Consider the following 27,500-nt stretch of genomic DNA (forward strand, 5'->3'; position numbering starts at 1 on the left):
AACAGACAGGATGGAACACTACCTCTGTCTGATGACCGTAGAACAGACAGGATGGAACACTACCTCTGTCTGATGACCGTAGAACAGACAGGATGGAACACTACCTCTGTCTGATGACCGTAGAACAGACAGGATGGAACACTTACAACACTCATAGTGCTGTGCAGAACAGTATAGAATTGATCTGTCTGTCTTTCTCTGTCTGTTCAGTTTGTTTCCTGGAAGCTTAAATGACCCCTGACCTCTGTCGAGAGCCAATGACAGACCCAGATCCAGTGTAGCTGTCCGACCTGACATCCAATAAGAATGCTCCCTTCTGTTGTCTGTTCCAAAAGCTCTCTCTTTAAAGATGTTGTGTTGTTCTGCAGACAGACCTCTAGTAGCTCTTAGTCAGCCCTCACACTGTCTATAATAAATACACTGACTGACCTCTAGTAACTCTTAGTCTGTCTATAATAAATACACTGACTAACCTCTAGTAACTCTTAGTCTGTCTATAATAAATACACTGACTAACCTCTAGTAACTCTTAGTCTGTTTATAATAAATACACTGACTAACCTCTAGTAGCTCTTAGTCTGTCTATAATAAATACACTGACTAACCTCTAGTAGCTCTTAGTCTGTTTATAATAAATACACTGACTAACCTCTAGTAACTCTTAGTCTGTTTATAATAAATACACTGACTAACCTCTAGTAACTCTTAGTCTGTTTATAATAAATACACTGACTAACCTCTAGTAACCCTTAGTCTGCCCTCACACTGTCTATAATAAATACACTGACTGACCTCTAGTAACTCTTAGTCTGTTCATAATAAATACACTGACTGACCTCTAGTAGCTCTTAGTCTGTCTGTAATAAATACACTGACTAACCTCTAGTAACTCTTAGTCTGTTTATAATAAATACACTGACTAACCTCTAGTAACCCTTAGTCTGTTTATAATAAATACACTGACTAACCTCTAGTAACCCTTAGTCTGCCCTCACACTGTCTATAATAAATACACTGACTGACCTCTAGTAACTCTTAGTCTGTTTATAATAAATACACTGACTGACCTCTAGTAGCTCTTAGTCTGCCCTCACACTGTCTATAATAAATACACTGACTGACCTCTAGTAGCTCTTAGTCTGCCCTCACACTGTCTATAATAAATACACTGACTGACCTCTAGTAACTCTTAGTCTGTTTATAATAAATACACTGACTAACCTCTAGTAGCTCTTAGTCTGCCCTCACACTGTCTATAATAAATACACTGACTGACCTCTAGTAGCTCTTAGTCTGTTTATAATAAATACACTGACTGACCTCTAGTAACTCTTAGTCTGTTTATAATAAATACACTGACTGACCTCTAGTAGCTCTTAGTCTGCCCTCACACTGTCTATAATAAATACACTGACTGACCTCTAGTAACTCTTAGTCTGTCTATAATAAATACACTGACTAACCTCTAGTAGCTCTTAGTCTGCCCTCACACTGTCTATAATAAATACACTGACTGACCTCTAGTAGCTCTTAGTCTGCCCTCACACTGTCTATAATAAATACACTGACTGACCTCTAGTAACTCTTAGTCTGTTTATAATAAATACACTGACTGACCTCTAGTAACTCTTAGTCTGTTTATAATAAATACACTGACTGACCTCTAATAGCTCTTAGTCTGTTTATAATAAATACACTGACTGACCTCTAGTAGCTCTTAGTCTGTTTATAATAAATACACTGACTGACCTCTAGTAGCTCTTAGTCTGCCTATAATAAATACACTGACTAACCTCTAGTAACTCTTAGTCTGCCCTCACACTGTCTATAATAAATACACTGACTGACCTCTAGTAGCTCTTAGTCTGCCCTCACACTGTCTATAATAAATACACTGACTAACCTCTAGTAGCTCTTAGTCTGTTTATAATAAATACACTGACTAACCTCTAGTAGCTCTTAGTCTGCCCTCACACTGTCTATAATAAATACACTGACTAACCTCTAGTAACTCTTAGTCTGCCCTCACACTGTCTATAATAAATACACTGACTAACCTCTAGTAACTCTTAGTCTGTTTATAATAAATACACTGACTAACCTCTAGTAGCTCTTAGTCTGCCCTCACACTGTCTATAATAAATACACTGACTAACCTCTAGTAGCTCTTAGTCTGTTTATAATAAATACACTGACTAACCTCTAGTAACTCTTAGTCTGCCCTCACACTGTCTATAATAAATACACTGACTAACCTCTAGTAACTCTTAGTCTGCCCTCACACTGTCTATAATAAATACACTGACTAACCTCTAGTAACTCTTAGTCTGTTTATAATAAATACACTGACTAACCTCTAGTAACTCTTAGTCTGTTTATAATAAATACACTGACTAACCTCTAGTAACTCTTAGTCTGTCTATAATAAATACACTGACTAACCTCTAGTAACCCTTAGTCTGCCCTCACACTGTCTATAATAAATACACTGACTAACCTCTAGTAACTCTTAGTCTGTCTATAATAAATACACTGACTGACCTCTAGTAACTCTTAGTCTGCCCTCACACTGTCTATAATAAATACACTGACTAACCTCTAGTAACTCTTAGTCTGTCTATAATAAATACACTGACTAACCTCTAGTAACTCTTAGTCTGTCTATAATAAATACACTGACTAACCTCTAGTAACTCTTAGTCTGCCCTCACACTGTCTATAATAAATACACTGACTGACCTCTAGTAACTCTTAGTCTGTTTATAATAAATACACTGACTAACCTCTAGTAACTCTTAGTCTGCCCTCACACTGTCTATAATAAATACACTGACTAACCTCTAGTAACTCTTAGTCTGTTTATAATAAATACACTGACTAACCTCTAGTAACTCTTAGTCTGTTTATAATAAATACACTGACTAACCTCTAGTAGCTCTTAGTCTGTTTATAATAAATACACTGACTAACCTCTAGTAACTCTTAGTCTGTCTATAATAAATACACTGACTAACCTCTAGTAACTCTTAGTCTGCCCTCACACTGTCTATAATAAATACACTGACTAACCTCTAGTAACTCTTAGTCTGTTTATAATAAATACACTGACTAACCTCTAGTAACTCTTAGTCTGCCCTCACACTGTCTATAATAAATACACTGACTAACCTCTAGTAGCTCTTAGTCTGCCCTCACACTGTCTATAATAAATACACTGACTAACCTCTAGTAACTCTTAGTCTGCCCTCACACTGTCTATAATAAATACACTGACTAACCTCTAGTAACTCTTAGTCTGCCCTCACACTGTCTATAATAATACACTGACTAACCTCTAGTAACTCTTAGTCTGTTTATAATAAATACACTGACTAACCTCTAGTAACTCTTAGTCTGTTTATAATAAATACACTGACTAACCTCTAGTAACTCTTAGTCTGTTTATAATAAATACACTGACTAACCTCTAGTAACTCTTAGTCTGTCTATAATAAATACACTGACTAACCTCTAGTAACTCTTAGTCTGTTTATAATAAATACACTGACTAACCTCTAGTAGCTCTTAGTCTGTCTGTAATAAATACACTGACTAACCTCTAGTAGCTCTTAGTCTGTTTATAATAAATACACTGACTAACCTCTAGTAACTCTTAGTCTGTTTATAATAAATACACTGACTAACCTCTAGTAACTCTTAGTCGGCCCTCACACTGTCTATAATAAATACACTGACTGACCTCTAGTAACTCTTAGTCTGTTTATAATAAATACACTGACTAACCTCTAGTAGCTCTTAGTCTGTCTATAATAAATACACTGACTGACCTCTAGTAGCTCTTAGTCTGTCTATAATAAATACACTGACTAACCTCTAGTAGCTCTTAGTCTGTCTGTAATAAATACACTGACTAACCTCTAGTAACTCTTAGTCTGTTTATAATAAATACACTGGCTGACCTCTAATAGCTCTTAGTCTGTTTATAATAAATACACTGACTGACCTCTAGTAACTCTTAGTCTGTTCATAATAAATACACTGACTAACCTCTAGTAACTCTTAGTCGGCCCTCACACTGTCTATAATAAATACACTGACTAACCTCTAGTAACTCTTAGTCTGCCCTCACACTGTCTATAATAAATACACTGACTAACCTCTAAATATGAGTTTGAAATGGAACATAACTTACATTTCTGTGACATTATGAAATTATTTCTACTGTTTCTGTGTTTTGTAAACTAGGCTACAGTAATAATATCTCAGCTGTTGATTTTGGCTGTGTGTGTGTGTGTGTATGTGTGTGTGTGTGTGTGTGCGTGCGTGCGTGCGTGCGAGAGGTCTCTCTCTCTCTCTCCCAGGACTCTGTGGACTGAGAAAACACCTGAATATGTGGCACCTCAGGTGTAGAGTGCTTTGAACCACCAGCCAAAACACAATGTACTGTCAACAAACAAATGTAACCCGTCACACACACACAGTCTATTAAGATAACAAGGCATAGTGATTCTCCTGCTTGGGCTCTGTATTGGTCCTGTATAAAAATCTCTTTCGGTCACTTTTCTCTCCTGGGGTGAGATGGTGCTGGTCTCCACCATTACAATTATTCAATTCTATTTCTTTCAGTTGTTATATCGCTTTAAAACGAATTATAGAACATAAGTATGTGCTACAGACATCAAAACTTTTAGAATAACACATATAGAATCATGTAGTAACCAAAAAAAGTGATAAACAAGTCAAAATATATTTCATATTTGAGATTCTTCAAAGTAGCCACATTTGCCTTGATGACAGCTTTGAACACTATTGGTATTCTCTCAACCAGCTTCACCTGGAATGCTTTTCCAACTGTGTTGAATGAGTTCCCACATATGCTGAGCACCTGTTGGCTGCTTTTCCTTCACTTTGTGGTCCAACTCATCCCAAACCATCTCAATTGGGTTGAGGTCGGGTGATTGTGGAGGCCAGGTCATCTGATGCAGCACTCCATCACTCTCCTTCTTGGTCAAATAGCCCTTACACAGCCTGGAGGTGTGTTGGGTCATTGTCCTGTTGAGAAACAAACGCAAACCACACAGGATGGCGTATTGCTCCAGAATGCTGTGGTAGCCTTGATGGTTAAGTGTGCCTTGAATTCTAAGTAAAATCACTGATCAGTGTCACCAGCAAACCATCACACCTCCTCACGTTGGGAACCACACATGCGGTGATCATCCGTTCACCTACTCTGCATCTCACAAAGACACGGTGGTTGGAATCAAAAAATCTCCAATTCGGACCCAAAGGACAGATTTCCACCGGTCTCATGTCCATTGCTCGTGTTTCTTGGCCAAACCAAGTCTCTTCTTCTTCTTGGTGTCCTTGAGTAGTGGTTTCTTTGCAGCAATTCGACCATGAAGGCCTGATTTCATGCAGTCTCCTCTGAACAGTTGATGTTGAGATGTGTCTGTTACTTGAACTCTGTAAAGCATTTATTTGTGCTGCAATTTCTGAGGCTGGTAACTCTAATGAACATATCCTCTGCAGCAGAGGTAACTCTGGGTCTTCCTTTCCTGTGGCGGTCCTCATGAGAGCCAGTTTCATCATAGTGTATGATGGTTTTTGCGACTGCACTTTCAAAGACTTGACCTTTAATTGTTGAAATGTTCCAGATCGACTGACCTTCATGTCTTAAAGTAATGACGGACTGTAGTTTCTCTTTGCTTATTTGAGCTGTTCTTGCCATAATATGGACTTGGTCTTTTACCAAATAGGGCTGTCTTCTGTATACCACCCCTACCTCTAGTCACAACACAACTGATAGACTCAAACACATTAAGAAGGAATGAAATTCCACAAATGAACTTTTAACAAGGCACACCTGTTAATTGAAATGTATTCCAGGTGACAACCTCATGAAGCTGGTTGATAAAATGCCTAGAGTGGGCAAAGCTGTCATCAAGGCAAACTTCGGCTACTTTGAAGAATCTCAAATTTAAAATATATTTTGATTTGTTTAAACTTTTTGGGTTACCACATGATTCCATATGTGTTATTTCATAGTTTTGATGTCTTCACTATTATTCTACAATGTAGTGGTTTATCGTGTATTATAAATTAGGTGGTTTAAGCCCTGAATGCTGATTGGCTGACAGCCGTGGTATATCAGGGTTTTTACTGGTTTAATTAAGTTTGTAACCAGGGGTTTATGGTATATGGCCAATATACCACGGCTAAGGGTTGTAATCCAGGCGGCCATCCAGGTTGCGTCGTCCTTAAAGCACAGCCCTTAGCCGTGCCATATGCCCGCATACCGCACCTCCTCGGGCCTTATTGCTTCATTCTACAGCTCACTAGAGGGCGCCAGCTGCAGACAAAGCTGCACACGTCACCAAACGTCTAAACCGAAATTTCGCTTTGTGGTGTTTATTGTAACTGTTAATAACTGTACTGGTCAAGTGTCAACATAAAAAAATAAAATTAAAATGGACATCAATTATGGATACGGAAGAAAAGTTTTTGGGCCTGAAAGAATTCACAACGGAAGACCTTCAAGTGGTTTGTTGCGATGGAAGAGCTACCCCGCCCTCCAGTGCTCCTGAACCTGTGGGGATCCGATTTGACTTTATGATTTTAACAGAAGTAGACTGAATTGTATTTATTTGTTGGTATCATTTTTTTGTTGTTTTTTACTAGTTAGTATGAGTATTTTCATCCAAATTTTCATCCAAGTATTTTTTTGTGTGTGTATAATAATTTTACTACCTCACACAGTAGGTTGCACTTTATAGATTGTAGTCCGCCAAATGAACAGTAAAGAAGAAGAAGAAGAAGAAGAACGTCACCCTCGTTTCCGTTTTCTTGTCAGGCCAGTTTCCGGGCCCGCCATGATGTTCAGAAGACAACGAGGAGCAACTGAAAGACCGTCTGAAATGGATGTTATGGATTTAAAACAACGAAAATTATAGTTTAGAAAGAGATAATTACCGTCGTGTTGGATAAGAAACCCTAAGCTAACTGATTATTAAAGTGTTTACTTCCAGTGGCCGTTTTCTAACCAGTTAACTAGTGAGTGTAAAATAAGGTTATATCTGCGGGTAGTGTTTTTTGTTTTGACCGGTAGGTACACGGACCAGGGCCGCAGATCTCCTCCTCTCCTCGGAGGATCCACAGCGTTTCCTGCGTGGACTGCAACTCCGAAAAAAGGATCGTTTTGAAGGACTTTTATTTTATTTGGACGTTTTAATTTTTTTTCCTTCCCCCCCTCCCACCCCCCCACCCCCCAGACGGATTGAAGAAGATTTGATTATTTTTATTTATTTAGGACTTTACGCCGTTTTCCGGCGGAAGAGCGACGCTTACGGGCCTCGCATGGACTCCTAACCGCGACCCCGGTGCCGCGCTGCTTTCCGCAGCCACAAGGCCCGTTGTTTCCGCGAGAGAGACTCTCTTACTGACTGTAATTAAAATAACCGTGAGAAGAAAAAAAACAACCTCGTAATGGACACTTGTGGAACTGTACTTTTTTCTTGTTGTTTTACCGGACACTTAATTAACGAACTGACCGGGTTGTTAAAGACTCTGCTTGCGGGTGTCCCGGTCTGTCACTACTAGTAGTTTGGTGTCTTTGACGCAAACAGCTACAAGGACTATCTGTGAATACTTCCTCTTAGTTCATTGCCTGTTTTCCCTTCGATATTATCTTATTATAGAATAATCTGGTAGTCCCCCCTCCACCTTTAGTCTCAGATCATATCTACTACTGGTTATTGTTATTTCTTAACTAACGTGTTGTTTTCCCCCTCCTTTTGTCTTTTGAGTTTAAAAAAAAAAAAAAAAAAGTGATTAGTTGTGAGAATGTCGTGTGTTCATTATAAATTCTCGTCCAAACTGGACTACAACACCGTGACCTTTGACGGGCTGCACATCACCCTGGCCGAGCTGAAACGGCAGATTATGGGCAGAGAGCGCCTCAAAGCCACCGACTGCGACCTGCAGATCACCAACGCACAGACCCGTGAAGGTGAATCAATAACTAACTCTGTTGTTCAGGTTGTTTCTACAACGAGATGATGTTAATCAGTGATGACAAGATTCTCGATCATTTTATGCAGTTTTATGGTGTCTACTTCCTGGTAGGGATCGGGGATATGGCCCCAAAACATAAACCATATAGACATCTATATATATATATATATATATATATATATATATATATATATATATATATATATGACACACACTACAAGTGTGTGTGTGTATAGATGTGTATATATATATATAGACACACACTACAAGTGTGTGTGTGTATATATATATATATATAGACACACACTACAAGTGTGTGTGTGTGTGTATAGATGTATATATATATAGACACACACTACAAGTGTGTGTGTGTATAGATAGATGTATATCTGTGTGTATATATTTATTACACACACCTCTATCTCACGGTATTACAAAAGATGGATTGTATTAATGCATTTGACCCCCTCCCCCAAAAATACAATAATATTTGTAATTATTTAAATTCTACATTTGGACCACCCTTAGGGTGGTCTCTCCATTCTGATTTATTTTTTCCCTTTAATTTAATAGTATGAAACCATTTTCTTGCACTCATTTGAGATCATTCCCACACAGCTGTGTGGATGCACGAAAAGGGCCTTATTTTGAGCCAAATGTTGCAATTGAACTTGCGATTTAAAGCCAAACCACTTATCAACTGTTGGAAATGTAATTATAATGATTATTCTATAGTTAATAGCGGCCACTTTGAAGACAGGGGTTTTTGGACAACGGGAACATCATATCATCTTTTGGCTACATTGAATGTTTTCTCTTAGCGAACATATTCTTGCTTTGTGTTTTCCTCTGATTTTTTTTTTTTAGAAGATACTGTTGTATAAACAACATGCTGATTTTCATGTTATTATGAGGTGGTAGAAGTACGTTTTGCTGTAACTCAGGACATCTATTAACCCGCCGGTTAACAGGCGAGTAGCATTAGCGGCTAACAACATTTAGACCCGTACTTGCAAAGAAGAAATGACAAGCTAGCTGTTTGTATATGTGAAACATTATAATAATAATAATAATAATAATAATAATAATAGTGTAAGGTTAATTACACAACACTGGTGTATTTACGTTAAGAAGCAAAGTGAAAACAGCATCGTTGTGATCAACATTGTTGCGTGAGCTGCGTTGACCAGGCAGACTGAGTGTCTCATTGTTGAGGAACTAAAATTAAACTTTTCCCGTCAACAAAAGCATATTTATCATCTCTAGGAAGTCATGAGGTGTTGAGATGTTGAGTCCAATCTCTCTAAGGGCTTAGGCTGGGGGGACTTTTTACGCAGGGAAGAAAGATGTGAAGTTAACTGTTTTTGTTTGATGTCCCCAAACACTTTGTATTCCTGATGATATCATATAGTCCCTGTTCTATAGACTACAGTACTGATGATATCATATAGTCCCTGTTCTATAGACTACAGTACTGATGATATCATATAGTCCCTGTTCTATAGACTACAGTACTGATGATATCATATGTTCCTGTTCTATAGACTACAGTACTGATAATATCATATAGTCCCTGTTCTATAGACTACAGTACTGATGATATCATATGTTCCCTGTTCTATAGACTACAGTACTGATGATATCATATAGTCCCTGTTATATAGACTACAGTACTGATGATATCATATATTCCCTGTTCTATAGACTACAGTACTGATAATATCATATATTCCCTGTTCTATAGACTACAGTACTGATGATATCATATAGTCCCTGTTCTATAGACTACAGTACTGATGATATCATATATTCCCTGTTCTATAGACTACAGTACTGATAATATCATATATTCCCTGTTCTATAGACTACAGTACTGATGATATCATATAGTCCCTGTTATATAGACTACAGTACTGATGATATCATATAGTCCCTGTTATATAGACTACAGTACTGATGATATCATATAGTCCCTGTTATATAGACTACAGTACTGATGATATCATATAGTCCCTGTTATATAGACTACAGTACTGATGATATCATATAGTCCCTGTTCTATAGACTACAGTACTGATGATATCATATAGTCCCTGTTCTATAGACTACAGTACTGATGATATCATATAGTCCCTGTTCTATAGACTACAGTACTGATGATATCATATAGTCCCTGTTCTATAGACTACAGTACTGATGATATCATATAGTCCCTGTTCTATAGACTACAGTACTGATGATCTGTGTACCATGTGCTTCTACAGAGTACACTGATGAGGAGGTTCACATCCCCAAACACTCATCAGTGATCGTCAGACGCACCCCCATCGGAGGGGTCAAACCAGCGGGCAGAACGTTCATTGTGTACGTAGCTATGACATCGTGACCCTGTGTCTATCTAGTACCCCCCCCCCCCCCAATCGCCTGTCGATCCTAATAACCTCCACACACTAGTATCCAGTCAAATAGTAACCCCCCCCCCACACAGCCACACACTAGTATCACTAGTATCCAGTCAAACGGTAGTACCCCTCCTCCACACACTAGTATCCAGTCAAACGGTAGTACCTCCCCCTCCACACACTAGTATCCAGTCAAACGGTAGTACCCCCCACACACTGGTATCCAGTCAAACGGTAGTACCCCCACACACTGGTATCCAGTCAGACGGTAGTACTCCCCCCCCACACACTAGTATCCAGTCAAACGGTAGTACCCCCTCCCCACACTAGTATCCAGTCAAATGGTAGTACTCCCCCTCCACACACTAGTATCCAGTCAAACGGTAGTACCCCCCTCCCCCACACTAGTATCCGGTCAAACGGTAGTACCCCCCCCCCTCCCCACACTAGTATCCAGTCAAACGGTAGTACCCCCCTCCCCCCACACTAGTATCCAGTCAAACGGTAGTACCCCCCTCCCACACTAGTATCCGGTCAAACGGTAGTACCCCCCTCCCCACACTAGTATCCGGTCAAACGGTAGTACCCCCCCCCCCCCCCCCCCACACTAGTATCCAGTCAAACGGTAGTACCCCCTCCCCACACTAGTATCCAGTCAAACGGTAGTACCCCTCCCCCTCCCCACACTAGTATCCAGTCAAACGGTAGTACCCCTCCCCCTCCCCACACTAGTATCCAGTCAAACGGTAGTACCCCTCCCCCCTCCCCACACTAGTATCCAGTCAAACGGTAGTACCCCCCCCCCTCCCCACACTAGTATCCAGTCAAACGGTAGTACCCCCCCCCCTCCCCACACTAGTATCCAGTCAAACGGTAGTACCCCCCCCCCTCCTCCCCACACTAGTATCCAGTCAAACGGTAGTACTTCCCCCCCCCCCCCCCCCACACTAGTATCCAGTCAAACGGTAGTACCCCCCTCCCCCCCCCACACTAGTATCCAGTCAAACGGTAGTACCCCTCCCCACACTAGTATCCAGTCAAACGGTAGTACCCCCCCCTCCTCCCCACACTAGTATCCAGTCAAACGGTAGTACCCCCCTCCCCCACACACTAGTATCCAGTCAAACGGTAGTACCCCCCTCCCCCCACACTAGTATCCAGTCAAACGGTAGTACCCCCCACACTAGTATCCAGTCAAACGGTAGTACCCCCCCCTCCCCACACTAGTATCCAGTCAAACGGTAGTACCCCCCCCCCACACACTAGTATCCAGTCAAACGGTAGTACCCCCCCCCCCCACACTAGTATCCAGTCAAACGGTAGTACCCCTCCCCCTCCCCACACTAGTATCCAGTCAAACGGTAGTACCCCCCTCCCCACACTAGTATCCAGTCAAACGGTAGTACCCCCCCCCCCCACACTAGTATCCAGTCAAACGGTAGTACCCCCCCCACACTAGTATCCAGTCAAACGGTAGTACCCCCCCTCCACACACTAGTATCCAGTCAAACGGTAGTACCCCCCCCTCCCCACACTAGTATCCAGTCAAACGGTAGTACCCCCCCCCTCCCCCACACTAGTATCCAGTCAGCCCAGCTATTCTATTCTAAACTGTTGTCTAGTCCATGTCTGTGGTGGTTGTTGACATGTTGTTTCTTCCTGTTTGTAGTGACCGTTCTGACATGGCTGCTGGATCCTCCAGACCCGTATGTAAACAAAGCACTCTCATTTTCCTTACTATCTCTGTCCTCCTTTTATAAACTCTGCTCTGGTGGTTAAAGGATACTGTGTAAACTCTGTTCTGAATTGGTAACCAGTTAACTCTGAGTTGTTATGGTGATAATATTCTGTTCTGATTGGTCAAGAGTTAACTCTTGAGTTGTCATGGTGATAATATTCTGTTTTGATGGTTCCCAACTGCTGTTCTCTTTTGTTGTTGTAACTCACTGTGTGTTTTTTTTTTATTTTTAATGTTGTTCAATGTGTTGATGGATCTGAACTATATTGTGACTGTATTTTCATATCGAAACAACGGTTAGCGTGGTGTTGTTAGCCTGCTACTGTACAGAGCCCCCTCCCCCCACATCCCCTTGTGTGTTGAGACGATGCTTCGTGATCCTACAGGCGGGTTGTTACTACGCTGCTTTACTTCAAATCAATCTTTTTCTTTCACGTGGTGTTATAAGCAATGAGTTTGTGACGTATTTGACTGTAAGACTAATGCATACGTTTTGTATGGATACCTGTGTGTGTGACTGTGTGTGTGTGTGTGTGTGTGTGTGTGGGGTGGGGGGTAAAATCATTTGGTTCCTGTTCAATAGTGTTCTTAACCTGAAGTTAATTGCTGATATTTGGCTGTCCTAATGTTGTTCTCTCATCATATTCTGACATTTTTTATATGGACTGGACATAGTTGATCCTTTTGTTCTCTCAAAGTTTTTTTTTTTTTTTTTTTTTTAACTACAAACTACTTAGAAATGCAATGCATTTTGTCTACTTTGCAATATTTTCTTTTCAACTTAAAGCTAAACTATAAACTAGTTGTTAAGTACTTACTATGATGACTACTGAATCCACGATCATGTTTGGTACAGAGTTCCAACAAGCGGTGCCATGATGATAGCATTATGACATCACAGAGACTATTAATTACATCACTGAAATGATCTATTGTGACATCACAGGGTTCTGACTGTGTGGCATGGTAGGTTCCCGTGGCGACAGGGTTGTGATTGGTTGCTGCTGTACGCTGCCAGAACTGTCAATAAAGAGGTTATGTGTTCTGTCGTGAGCACGTGCACCAACCACACCAGACCCTGTGTCTTCCCTTCACAGTGACCTCTGACCCTTCCAGCCTCTACTATGATGATGATGATGATGACAGCGACGACGAAGAGTTTATAGCTTACTAAACCAGACCTCTCTGCCCTCCCTCCTTCCTCTTTGTCCCTTGTCTAGTGTTATGATGGCTATTGTTTACTACTATTGTATAATGGTTATGGTAGTGAAAATATTGCTTAAAAGAAACGCGTTTTATTATATTGTTTTGCAGTGTTTCCATATAATGCATTAGATCATCCTAAATGGACCCATAGCGCCTCACTCCAGATACTGCTGTAGATGAGGAGTAGTGAAGGCATCATGGTTCACTTCACCTGTTACCATATAGCTACATGCAGTGGCTCGGAAGTAGGATCTTGGGTTAACTGGTGTAGCGTGATCTAATCGGTTGCCTAGACCGGCCTAGCTCTAAAACTTAATCCTGTTAGCTCATAGTCTGTTACCTAGACCAGCCTAGCTTTAAAACTTAATCCTGTTAGCTCATAGTTTGTTACCTAGACCGGCCTAGCTTTAAAACTTAATCCTGTTAGCCCATAGTCTGTTACCTAGCTCTGGACTTAATCCTGTTACCTAGCTCTAAAACTTAATCCTGTTAGCTCAGTCTGTTACCTAGACCAGCCTAGCTCTAAAACTTAATCCTGTTAGCCCATAGTCTGTTACCTAGCTCTGGGCTTAATCCTGTTAGCTCATAGTCTGTTACCTAGCTCAGGACATAATCCTGTTAGCTCATAGTCTGTTACCTAGCTCAGGACATAATCCTGTTAGCTCAGTCTGTTACCTAGCTCTGGACTTAATCCTGTTAGCTCATAGTCTGTTACCTAGCTCAGGACATAATCCTGTTAGCTCAGTCTGTTACCTAGCTCTGGATTTAATCCTGTTAGCTCATAGTGTAGTAAAGGGCCACAACAGCTATTATTACTAATACTGGTGTAGCTAGCCGGGCTGTAACACCTACTACTACTGTACCAGTATTAGTAAACAAGCTAGGCTGGTCTAGGTAGTAATACCAACTACAGCTACAAATGTAGCTAGCACAACTGTAAATACCACCATTAGTGATGCAGCTAACCAAGCTGTAATTCCTACTACTACTGCTGTAGCAAACTCCGATGTAATACCTACTATTAATGTAGCTAGCCAGGCTGTAATACCAACTACTACAACTGGTGTAGCTAGCCAGGCTGTAGTACCAACTACTACTACTACTGGTATAGCTAGCCAGGCTGTAGTACCAACTACTACTACTACTGGTATAGCTAGCCAGGCTGTAGTACCAACTACTACTACTGGTGTAGCTAGCCAGGTTGTAGTACCAACTACTACTACTGGTGTAGCTAGCCAGGTGTAGTACCAACTACTACTACTGGTGTAGCTAGCCAGGCTGTAGTACCAACTACTACTACTGATGTAGCTAGCCAGGCTGTAGTACCAACTACTACTACTGGTGCAGCTAGCCAGGCTGTAGTACCAACTACTACTACTACTACTACTGATGTAGCTAGCCAGGCTGTAGTACCAACTACTACTACTGATGTAGCTAGCCAGGCTGTAGTACCAACTAATACTACTGGTGTAGCTAGTCAGGCTGTAATACCAACTTCTACTGGTGTAGCTAGCCAGGCTGTAGTACCAACTACTACTACTGGTGTAGCTAGCCAGGCTGTAGTACCAACTACTACTACTGGTGTAGCTAGCCAGGCTGTAGTACCAACTACTACTACTGGTGTAGCTAGCCAGGCTGTAGTACCAACTACTACTACTACTGGTGTAGCTAGCCAGGCTGTAGTACCAACTACTACTACTACTGGTGTAGCTAGCCAGGCTGTAGTACCAACTACTACTACTGGTGTAGCTAGCCAGGCTGTAAAACCAACTACTACTACTGATGTTGCTAGCCAGACTGTAGTACCAACTACTACTACTGATGTAGCTAGCCAGGCTGTCGTACCAACTACTACTACTGGTGAAGCTAGCTCAGCTGTATTCCCAACTATTGATGTTGCTAGCCAGACTGTAGTACCAACTACTAGTACTGGTGTAGCTAGCCAGGCTGTAGTACCAACTACTACTGGGGTCGATAGCCAGGCTGTAATACCAACTACTACTACTGGTGTAGCTAGCCAGGCTGTAATACCAACTACTACTACTGGTGTAGCTAGCCAGGCTGTAATACCAACTACTACTACTGGTGTAGCTAGCCAGGCTGTAGTACCAACTACTACTATGGATGTAGCTAGCCAGGCTGTAATACCAACTTCTACTGGTGTAGCTAGCCAGGCTGTAGTACCAACTACTACTACTACTGGTGTAGCTAGCCAGGCTGTAGTACCATCTACTACTAATATAGCTAGCCAGGCTGTAGCACCATCTACTACTAGTGTAGCTAGCCAGGCTGTAGCACCATCTACTATTAGTGTACTACTACTACTACTACTGGGGTAGCTAGCCAGGCTGTAGTACCATCTACTAGTACCATCTACTACTAATATAGCTAGCCAGGCTGTAGCACCATCTACTACTAGTGTAGCTAGCCAGGCTGTAGCACCATCTACTATTAGTGTAGCTAGCCAGGCTGTAGCACCATCTACTACTAGTGTAGCTAGCCAGGCTGTAGTACCAACTACTACTAATATAGCTAGCCAGGCTGTAGTACCATCTACTACTAATATAGCTAGCCATGCTGTAGTACCATCTACTACTAGTGTAGCTAGCCAGGCTGCAGTACCATCTACTACTAATATAGCTAGCCAGGCTGTAGCACCATCTACTACTAATGTAGCTAGCCAGGCTGTCGTACCTACTACTACTAGTGTAGCTAGCCAGGCTGTAGTACCAACTACTACTAGTGTAGCTAGCCAGGCTGTAGTACCAACTACTACTAGTGTAGCTAGCCAGGCTGTAGCACCATCTACTACTAGTGTAGCTAGCCAGGCTGTAGTACCAACTACTACTATTGATGTAGCTAGCCAGGCTGTAGTACCAACTACTACTACTGGGGTAGCTAGCCAGGCTGTAATACTAATGTACCCCCCAGCACCAGTTCCTGTGTGATGTAGCTAGCCAGGCTGTAGTACCAACTACTACTATTGATGTAGCTAGCCAGGCTGTAGCACCAACTACTACTACTGGGGTAGCTAGCCAGGCTGTAGCACCATCTACTACTAATATAGCTAGCCAGGCTGTAGTACCAACTACTACTAGTGTAGCTAGCCAGGCTGTAGCACCATCTACTACTAATATAGCTAGCCAGGCTGTAGTACCATCTACTACTAATATAGCTAGCCAGTCTGTAGCACCATCTACTACTAGTGTAGCTAGCCAGGCTGTCAGGCTGTAGTACCTACTACTACTAGTGTAGCTAGCCAGGCTGTCGTACCTACTACTACTAGTGTAGCTAGCCAGGCTGTAGTACCAACTACTACTAGTGTAGCTAGCCAGGCTGTAGTACCATCTACTACTAGTGTAGCTAGCCAGGCTGTAGCACCATCTACTACTAATATAGCTAGCCAGGCTGTAGTACCATCTACTACTAATATAGCTAGCCAGTCTGTAGCACCATCTACTACTAGTGTAGCTAGCCAGGCTGTAGCACCATCTCCTATTAGTGTAGCTAGACAGGCTGTAGCACCATCTACTATTAGTGTAGCTAGCCAGGCTGTAGCACCATCTACTGCTAGTGTAGCTAGCCAGGCTGTAGTACCAACTACTACTAGTGTAGCTAGCCAGGCTGTAGTACCAACTACTACTAGTGTAGCTAGCCAGGCTGTAGCACCAACTACTACTAGTGTAGCTAGTCAGGCTGTCGTAGCACCAACTACTACTAATATAGCTAGCCAGGCTGTAGCACCATCTACTACTATTGATGTAGCTAGCCAGGCTGTAGCACCTACTACTACTAGTGTAGCTAGCCAGGCTGTAGCACCATCTACTACTAATATAGCTAGCCAGGCTGTAGCACCAACTACTACTACTGGGGTAGCTAGCCAGGCTGTAGTACCTACTACTACTGGGGTAGCTAGCCAGGCTGTAGTACCTACTACTACTGGGGTAGCTAGCCAGGCTGTAGTACCTACTACTACTGGGGTAGCTAGCCAGGCTGTAGTACCAACTACTACTGGGGTAGCTAGCCAGGCTGTAGTACCAACTACTACTGGGGTAGCTAGCCAGGCTGTAGTACCAACTACTACTGGGGTAGATAGCCAGGCTGTAGTAATACCAACTACTACTACTGGTGTAGCTAGCCAGGCTGTAGTACCAACTACTACTATTGATGTAGCTAGCCAGGCTGTAGTACCAACTACTACTACTGGGGTAGCTAGCCAGGCTGTAATACTAATGTACCCCCAGCACCAGTTCCTGTGTGATGTAGCTAGCCAGGCTGTAGCACCAACTACTACTACTGATGTAGCTAGCCAGGCTGTAGCACCAACTACTACTACTGGGGTAGCTAGCCAGGCTGTAGCACCATCTACTACTAATATAGCTAGCCAGGCTGTAGTACCAACTACTACTAGTGTAGCTAGCCAGGCTGTAGCACCATCTACTACTAATATAGCTAGCCAGGCTGTAGTACCATCTACTACTAATATAGCTAGCCAGTCTGTAGCACCATCTACTACTAGTGTAGCTAGCCAGGCTGTAGCACCATCTACTATTAGGGTAGCTAGCCAGGCTGTAGCACCATCTACTGCTAGTGTAGCTAGCCAGGCTGTAGTACTAACTACTGCTAGTGTAGCTAGCCAGGCTGTAGTACCAACTACTACTAGTGTAGCTAGCCAGGCTGTAGTACCAACTACTACTAGTGTAGCTAGCCAGGCTGTAGTACCAACTACTACTAGTGTAGCTAGCCAGGCTGTAGTACCAACTACTACTAGTGTAGCTAGCCAGGCTGTCGTAGCACCAACTACTACTAGTGTAGCTAGCCAGGCTGTCGTAGCACCAACTACTACTAGTGTAGCTAGCCAGGCTGTCGTAGCACCAACTACTACTAGTGTAGCTAGCCAGGCTGTCGTAGCACCAACTACTACTATTTGATGTACCTAGCCAGGCTGTAGCACCATCTACTACTATTTGATGTACCTAGCCAGGCTGTAGCACCATCTACTACTATTGATGTACCTAGCCAGGCTGTAGCACCATCTACTACTATTTGATGTACCTAGCCAGGCTGTATGCCCCCCCCAGCAGCAGTTCCTGTGTGAATCTCAATGTTTCGCGGTTCCTCCTCACGTCGTATTGGAGAAGGACGACGGCGAGGAAATGGTCAGGCTCTGCTGCGTTCGTCCCCTAGGTACAGATCTAGGATCAGCTTAACCTGCCACCAAATCCTTACCATAACCATTCACATGGAGATGAAGAACTGAGCCCAGATCAGTGTTTTAGAGTGGGGAAACTCTGACCCCTTCCACCATGGTGTTCCTGATGGTCTTCTGGTCAGAACTACTGAACCATAACATTGGTGTAACTGTCACACTGTAGTAGTGATATGAGTTGACTGGATGTTTATGATCTGCCTCTCTGGCTGTGGAATAGGGGTGATCAATCTACTGTGTGTCCTTGATTCCTCACCTCCTATCTCCTGTCTCCTCCTCAAAAGACGGGTGGATGGTATCTTCTCCTCCTCCTCCAGTGTCTTTTCAGAAGGAGACGGGAAGAAGCCGTGTCATCTAGATTTGAGCCCGTGTCTGCCTCCCAGGCAGACAGGTGGTGATGTCCCACCTTGACTCTGTTCTGTCTTAATGTTGCTCTTCTCCTTCAGACCGACTCTTCACCGTCCGTCTCCCTGGCCCAGCTCTCTAAGGTACTGTCTCTCTGTGTGTTTGGTCTTTGGGAATCAGGTTGGGGTTCATTTAATTTCAACTCAATTTGAGGCATGAATTAAAATGTAAATTGATTATCACCTTAACTCTTGGCATCTTCCTCTAACTCCATTCCTCTCTCCTCATCCCTCTCCTCATTCCTCTCCCCATACTCCTCATTCCTCTCCCCATACTCATCCCCTCATTCCTCTCGCCCATACTCCTCCTCTACTCATTCCTCTTGCCCATACTCCTCCTCTACTCATTCCTCTACTCATTCCTCTTGCCCATACTCCTCCTCCTCTACTCATTCCTCTCCTCATTCCTCTCGCCCATACTCCTCCTCTACTCATTCCTCTCGCCCATACTCCTCCTCTCCTCATTCCTCTCGCCCATACTCCTCCTCTCCTCATTCCTCTCGCCCATACTCCTCCTCCTCCTCTACTCATTCCTCTCGCCCATACTCCTTCCTCCTCTACTCGCCCATACTCCTCCTCCTCTACTCATTCCTCTCGCCCATACTCCTCCTCCTCCTACTCATTCCTCTCGCCCATACTCCTCCTCCTCCTCTACTCATTCCTCTCGCCCATACTCCTCCTCCTCCTACTCATTCCTCTCGCCCATACTCCTCCTCCTCCTCCTCTACTCATTCCTCTCGCCCATACTCCTCCTCCTCCTCCTACTCATTCCTCTCGCCCATACTCCTCCTCCTCTCCTCATTCCTCTCGCCCATACTCCTCCTCTACTCATTCCTCTCGCCCATACTCCTCCTCCTCTCCTCATTCCTCTCGCCCATACTCCTCCTCCTCCTACTCATTCCTCTCGCCCATACTCCTCCTCCTCCTACTCATTCCTCTCGCCCATACTCCTCCTCCTCCTCTACTCATTCCTCTCGCCCATACTCCTCCTCCTCCTCTACTCATTCCTCTCGCCCATACTCCTCCTCCTCCTCTACTCATTCCTCTACTCATTCCTCTCGCCCATACTCCTCCTCCTCCTCTACTCATTCCTCTCGCCCATCCTCCTCCCTCCTCATTCCTCTCGCCCATACTCCTCCTCCTCCTCCTCTCCTCATTCCTCTCGCCCATACTCCTCCTCCTCTCCTCATTCCTCTTGCCCATACTCCTCCTCCTCTCCTCATTCCTCTCGCCCATACTCCTCATTCCTCTCCTACCATTCCTCCCTTTCTCTTCAGACTGCCAACCTAGCGGAGGCCAATGCATCAGAGGATGACAAGATCAGAGCCATGATGTCCCAGTCCAACAGTGAATATGACCCCATACAGTGAGTAACACACACAGCACGGTTGGGCGGTATCCGCGTGATCACGCCATCCTCCTCATCCCAGAGAGGATTTACAGTATTAATGTCTTAGTGCTGAAAATGCAACAACGAAAAGCCCATTGGGTGTCTATTACCAGAATGCTAACAAAATTAGTACAACTGATGGAGCATTTCCATGGAGGCTGCTAGCTAAATATGCTAACGGGAGCAAACTAAAATAAACTAATTGCAAAGACATGCAATCCAGCTCATAAAGATACACTACATGACCATGTGGACACCTGTTCCTCAAACATCTCATTACAAAATCATGGGTATTAATATGGAGTTGGGACCCCCCTTTGCTGCTATAACAGCCTCCACTCTTCTGGGAAGTCATTAATATGGAGTTGGACCCCCTTTGCTGCTATAACAGCCCCCACTCTTCTGGGAAATCATTAATATGGAGTTGGACCCCCTTTGCTGCTATAACAGCCCCCACTCTTCTGGGAAGTCATTAATATGGAGTTGGACCCCCCTTTGCTGCTATAACAGCCCCCACTCTTCTGGGAAGTCATTAATATGGAGTTGGACCCCCCTTTGCTGCTATAACAGCCCCCACTCTTCTGGGAAGTCATTAATATGGAGTTTGGTCCCCCTTTGCTGCTATAACAGCCTCCACTCCTCTGGGAAGACTTTAATATGGAGTTGGACCCCCTTTGCTGCTATAACAGCCCCCACTCTTCTGGGAAGTCATTAATATGGAGTTGGTCCCCCCCTTTACTGCTATAACAGCCTCCACTCCTCTGGGAAGGCTTTAATATGGAGTTGGTCCCCCCCTTTTACTGCTATAACAGCCTCCACTCTTCTGGCCAGGCTTTCCACTAGATGTTGGAACATTGCTGCTATAACAGCCTCCACTCTTCTGGGAAGGCTATCCACTAGATGTTGGAACATTGCTGCTATAACAGCCTCCACTCTTCTGGGAAGGCTTTCCACTAGATGTTGGAACATTGCTGCTATAACAGCCTCCACTCTTCTGGGAAGGCTTTCCACTAGATGTTGGAACATTGCTGCTATAACAGCCTCCACTCTTCTGGGAAGGCTTTCCACTAGATGTTGGAACATTGCTGCTATAACAGCCTCTACTCTTCTGGGAAGGCTTTCCACTAGATGCTGGTACATTGCTGCCTAAACAGCCTCCACTCTTCTGGGAAGGCTTTCCACTAGATGTTGGAACATTGCTGCTATAACAGCCTCCACTCTTCTGGGAAGGCTTTCCACTAGATGTTGGAACATTGCTGCAGGGGACTTGCTTCCATTCAGCTACAAGCATTAGAAAGGTCAGACTGTTGGGCGGTTAGACCTGTCTCACAGTTGGGAGTACTATTTCATCCCAAAGGTGTTTGATAGGGTTGAGGGCAGGGCTCTGTGCAAAAACAGCACAGCCCCAGACCATTATTCCTCCTCCACCAAACTTTACAGTTGGCGCAATGCACTCCGGCAGGTAGCGTTCTCTGGCATCTGTCGAATCACACGTTTTATTCAAGTCAAGTTTAAAAAAAAAAAATCTATAAATAATCTGTCTGTCTTCAACTCCAAATAGAACCGTGTAGTCCCAAGGTCTCATCTGACATCTTAGTTAAAAATGAAGAACCATCTAAAGATGTTATACAGTGCTTTCAGAAAGTATTCAGACCCCTTGACCTTTTTCCACATTTATGTTACAGCCTTATTTTAAAATGGATTACATTGTCCCCCCCTCATCAATCTACACACAATACCCCATAATGACATCACAATACCCCATAATGACATCACAATACCCCATAATGACATCACAATACCCCATAAAAAATGTTTTCTGAATTGTCACATTTTACATCAGTATTCACTAGCCAATCAGTCTGTCTCTGGCTGTGTGAGGAGAAGCATAATCTATGGAAAATTAGTGACAAAATGTTACTCATAACCTGGCCAAATTCTAGTCCTCAATCTCAAGTCAAAGTACAGTTCAAGTCAAGTCTCAAGTTGTTTTTATTTTCTGTCGAGTCGCGTCTCTCAAGTCATTAATTAATTAATTAATTGTTTCAGTGAACTGTAGTCTGTTTAAACGTGAGACTCGGTGGCAGGGTGAACCGTAGATGATGGGGTGATGCAAGATGATGCTCTCTGTCACAGAGTTTCTGTGTACGCGTACACTGTTTGTACGTGTACGTAAAAACGGAGACAAGTTTTAGCCTCCACGTTTCAACGCTCTTTGGTGGTTTTGGAATCGAACCCAGTATTCCGGTCTACTTGGCGCTCAACCTTTTTCAATGTGCTTTTTCTGTGTCTCTCCTCCTCAGTTACTCTAAGAAGGCCATAGGACCGCCTCCTGCACATTACACCTTTTTCTGTGTCTCTCCTCCTCAGTTACTCTAAGAAGGCCATAGGACCGCCTCCTGCACATTACACCTGCTATCGCTGTGGCAAGAACGGACACTACATCAAACACTGCCCCATGCAGATGGTACGACACTACACTACACTACACAACACTACATAACACTACACAACACAACACTGCCCCATGCAGATGGTACGACACTACACAACACTACACAACACTACACAACACTGCCCCATGCAGATGGTACGGCACTACACAACACTACACAACACTGCCCCATGCAGATGGTACGACACTACACAACACTACACTACACAACACTGCCCCATGCAGATGGTACGACACTACACAACACTACACAACACTACACAACACTGCCCCATGCAGATGGTACGACACTACACAACACTACACAACACTGCCCCATGCAGATGGTACGACACTACACTACACTACACAACACTGCCCCATGCAGATGGTACGACACTACACAACACTACACAACACTACACAACACTGCCCCATGCAGATGGTACGACACTACACAACACTGCCCCATGCAGATGGTACGACACTACATAACACTACACAACACTGCCCCATGCAGATGGTACGACACTATACAACACTACACAACACTGCCCCATGCAGATGGTACGACACTACACAACACTACACAACACTGCCCCATGCAGATGGTGCGACACTACACTACACAACACTGCCCCATGCAGATGGTACGACACTACACAACACTACGCAACACTACACAACACTGCCCCATGCAGATGGTACGACACTACACAACACAACACTACACAACACTACACAACACTGCCCCATGCAGATGGTACGACACTACACAACCCCATGCAGATGGTACGACACTACACAACACTACACAACACTGCCCCATGCAGATGGTACGACACAACACTACACAACACTACACAACACTACACAACACTGCCCCATGCAGATGGTACAACACTACACAACACTACACAACACTGCCCCATGCAGATGGTACGACACAACACTACACAACACTACACAACACAACACTGCCCCATGCAGATGGTACGACACTATACAACACTACACAACACTACACAACACTGCCCCATGCAGATGGTACGACACTACACTACACAACACTGCCCCATGCAGATGGTACGACACTACACTACACAACACTGCCCCATGCAGATGGTACGACACTATACTACACAACACTGCCCCATGCAGATGATACGACACTATACAACACTACACAACACTGCCCCATGCAGATGGTACGACACTATACAACACTACACAACACTGCCCCATGCAGATGGTACGACACTATACAACACTACACAACACTGCCCCATGCAGATGGTACAACACTACACAACACTGCCCCATGCAGATGGTACGACACTATACAACACTACACAACACTGCCCCATGCAGATGGTACGACACTATACAACACTACACAACACTGCCCCATGCAGATGGTACGACACTATACAACACTACACAACACTGCCCCATGCAGATGGTACGACACTATACAACACTACACAACACTGCCCCATGCAGATGGTACGACACTATACAACACTACACAACACTGCCCCATGCAGATGGTACGACACTATACAACACTACACAACACTGCCCCATGCAGATGGTACGACACTATACAACACTACACAACACTGCCCCATGCAGATGGTACGACACTATACAACACTACACAACACTGCCCCATGCAGATGGTACGACACTATACAACACTACACAACACTGCCCCATGCAGATGGTACGACACTATACAACACTACACAACACTGCCCCATGCAGATGGTACGACACTATACAACACTACACAACACTGCCCCATGCAGATGGTACGACACTATACAACACTACACAACACTGCCCCATGCAGATGGTACGACACTATACAACACTACACAACACTGCCCCATGCAGATGGTACGACACTATACAACACTACACAACACTGCCCCATCCAGATGGTACGACACTATACAACACTATACAACACTATACAACACTATATAACACTATACAACACTATACAACACTATACTACACTATACTACACTACACTATACAACACTACACAACACACTACACTATATTATACACTCCACACTACACTGCATAACACTACACACTACACTACATTATACACTACATTATACACTACACTACACTACATTATACACTACACACTACACTACATTATACACTACACTACACTACATTATACACTACACACTACACTACATTACACTACACTACAGTACACTACACACTACACTACACAACATAACACTACATTATACACTACACACTACACTACATTATACACTACACACTACACTACACACTACACAACACTACATTATACACTACATAACACTACACTACAGTACACTACACTACTACACACTACACAACATAACACTACACTACAGTACACTACACACTACACTACATTATACACTACACACTACACTACACAACATAACACAACATAACACTACATTATACACTACACACTACACTACATTATACACTACACTACACTACATTATACACTACACAACACTACACAACACTACACTACATTATACACTACACTACATAACACTACACTACATAACACTACACTACACTGCATAAAACTACACACTATACACTACACAACATAAAAACAACATTATACACTACATAACACTACACTACATTATACACTACACACTACACAACATAACACTACACACTACACTACATTATACACTACACACTACACTACATAACACTAGACTACACACTACACTACATAACACTACACTACAGTACACTACACACTATACACTACACTACACAACATAAAACAACATTATACACTACACTACATAACACTACACTACATTATACACTACACACTACACTACATAACACTACACTACACACTACACTACATTATACACTACACACTACACTACATAACACTACACTACACTACACACTACACTACATTATACACTACACACTACATAACACTACATTATACACTACATAACACTACACTACATTATACACTACACACTACACTACATTATACACACTACACTACACTACATAACACTACACACTACACTACATAACACTACACTACACTACATAACACTACACTACACTACATTATACACTACACTACACACTACACTACATTATACACTACACACTACATAACACTACATTATACACTACATAACACTACACTACATTATACACTACACACTACACTACATTATACACACTACATAACACTACACACTACACTACATTATACACTACACTACACTACATTATACACTACATAACACTACACTACACTACATATAATTACATATAACACTACATAACATGACTACACACTACACACAACACTACATTATACACTACACAACACTACACTACACACTACACTACATTATACACTACACACTACATAACACTACATTATACACTACATAACACTACACTACATTATACACTACACACTACACTACATTATACACACTACATAACACTACACACTACACTACACTACATTATACACTACATAACACTACACTACACTACATATAATTACATATAACACTACATAACATGACTACACACTACACACAACACTACATTATACACTACATAACACTACAGTACACTACACACTACACAACACTACATTATACACTACATAACACTACAGTACACTACAGTACACTACACACTACACTACACAACATAACACTACATTATACACTACACACTACACTACACACTACACTACACAACACTACATTATACACTACATAACACTACACTACAGTACACTACACTACTACACACTACACAACATAACACTACACTACAGTACACTACACACTACACTACATTATACACTACACACTACACTACACAACATAACACAACATAACACTACATTATACACTACACACTACACTACATTATACACTACACTACATTATACACTACACAACACTACACTACATTATACACTACACTACACTACATAACACTACACTACACTACACTACACAACACTACACTACATTATACACTACACTACATAACACTACACTACATAACACTACACTACATAACACTACACTACATAACACTACACTACACTACATTATACACTACACTACATAACACTACACTACATAACACTACACTACATTATACACTACACAACACTACACAACACTACACTACATTATACACTACACTACACTACACTATACTACATTATACACTACACTACATAACACTACACTACACTACACAACACTACACTACATAATACACTACACAACATATACACTACACTACATAACACTACACTACACTACATAACACTACACTACATAACACTACACTACATTATACACTACACTACACTACATTATACACTACACTACATTATACACTACACTACACTACATTATACACTACACTACATAACACTACACTACATAACACTACACTACATAACACTACACTACATAACACTACACTACATAATACACTACACTACACTACACAACACTACACTACATTATACACTACACTACACTACATTATACACAACACTACACAACACTACACTACATTATACACTACAGTACACTACATAACACTACACTACACTACACTACACTACATTATACACTACAC

General features: G+C 42.6%; 1 protein-coding gene across 1 annotated transcript in view; it reads left to right on the plus strand.

Annotated features, from left to right (window-relative positions):
* Positions 1-6,829: 6,829 nt before the first annotated feature.
* The window catches only part of LOC112239995 (E3 ubiquitin-protein ligase RBBP6-like), a 32,000-nt gene continuing 11,329 nt past the window's right edge, over positions 6,830-27,500 (plus strand). The window contains exons 1-6 of the mRNA XM_042315409.1: positions 6,830-8,005; positions 10,275-10,374; positions 12,082-12,118; positions 19,012-19,053; positions 20,247-20,335; positions 22,730-22,826. Of these exons, the coding sequence (XP_042171343.1) occupies positions 7,840-8,005; positions 10,275-10,374; positions 12,082-12,118; positions 19,012-19,053; positions 20,247-20,335; positions 22,730-22,826 (531 nt within the window). The 5' untranslated portion in view covers positions 6,830-7,839. The remainder of the gene's footprint in view (positions 8,006-10,274; positions 10,375-12,081; positions 12,119-19,011; positions 19,054-20,246; positions 20,336-22,729; positions 22,827-27,500) is intronic.

This window comes from Oncorhynchus tshawytscha, unplaced genomic scaffold (assembly GCF_018296145.1).
Source record: "Oncorhynchus tshawytscha isolate Ot180627B unplaced genomic scaffold, Otsh_v2.0 Un_contig_8328_pilon_pilon, whole genome shotgun sequence".
Classification (NCBI taxonomy): Eukaryota; Metazoa; Chordata; class Actinopteri; order Salmoniformes; family Salmonidae; genus Oncorhynchus; species Oncorhynchus tshawytscha.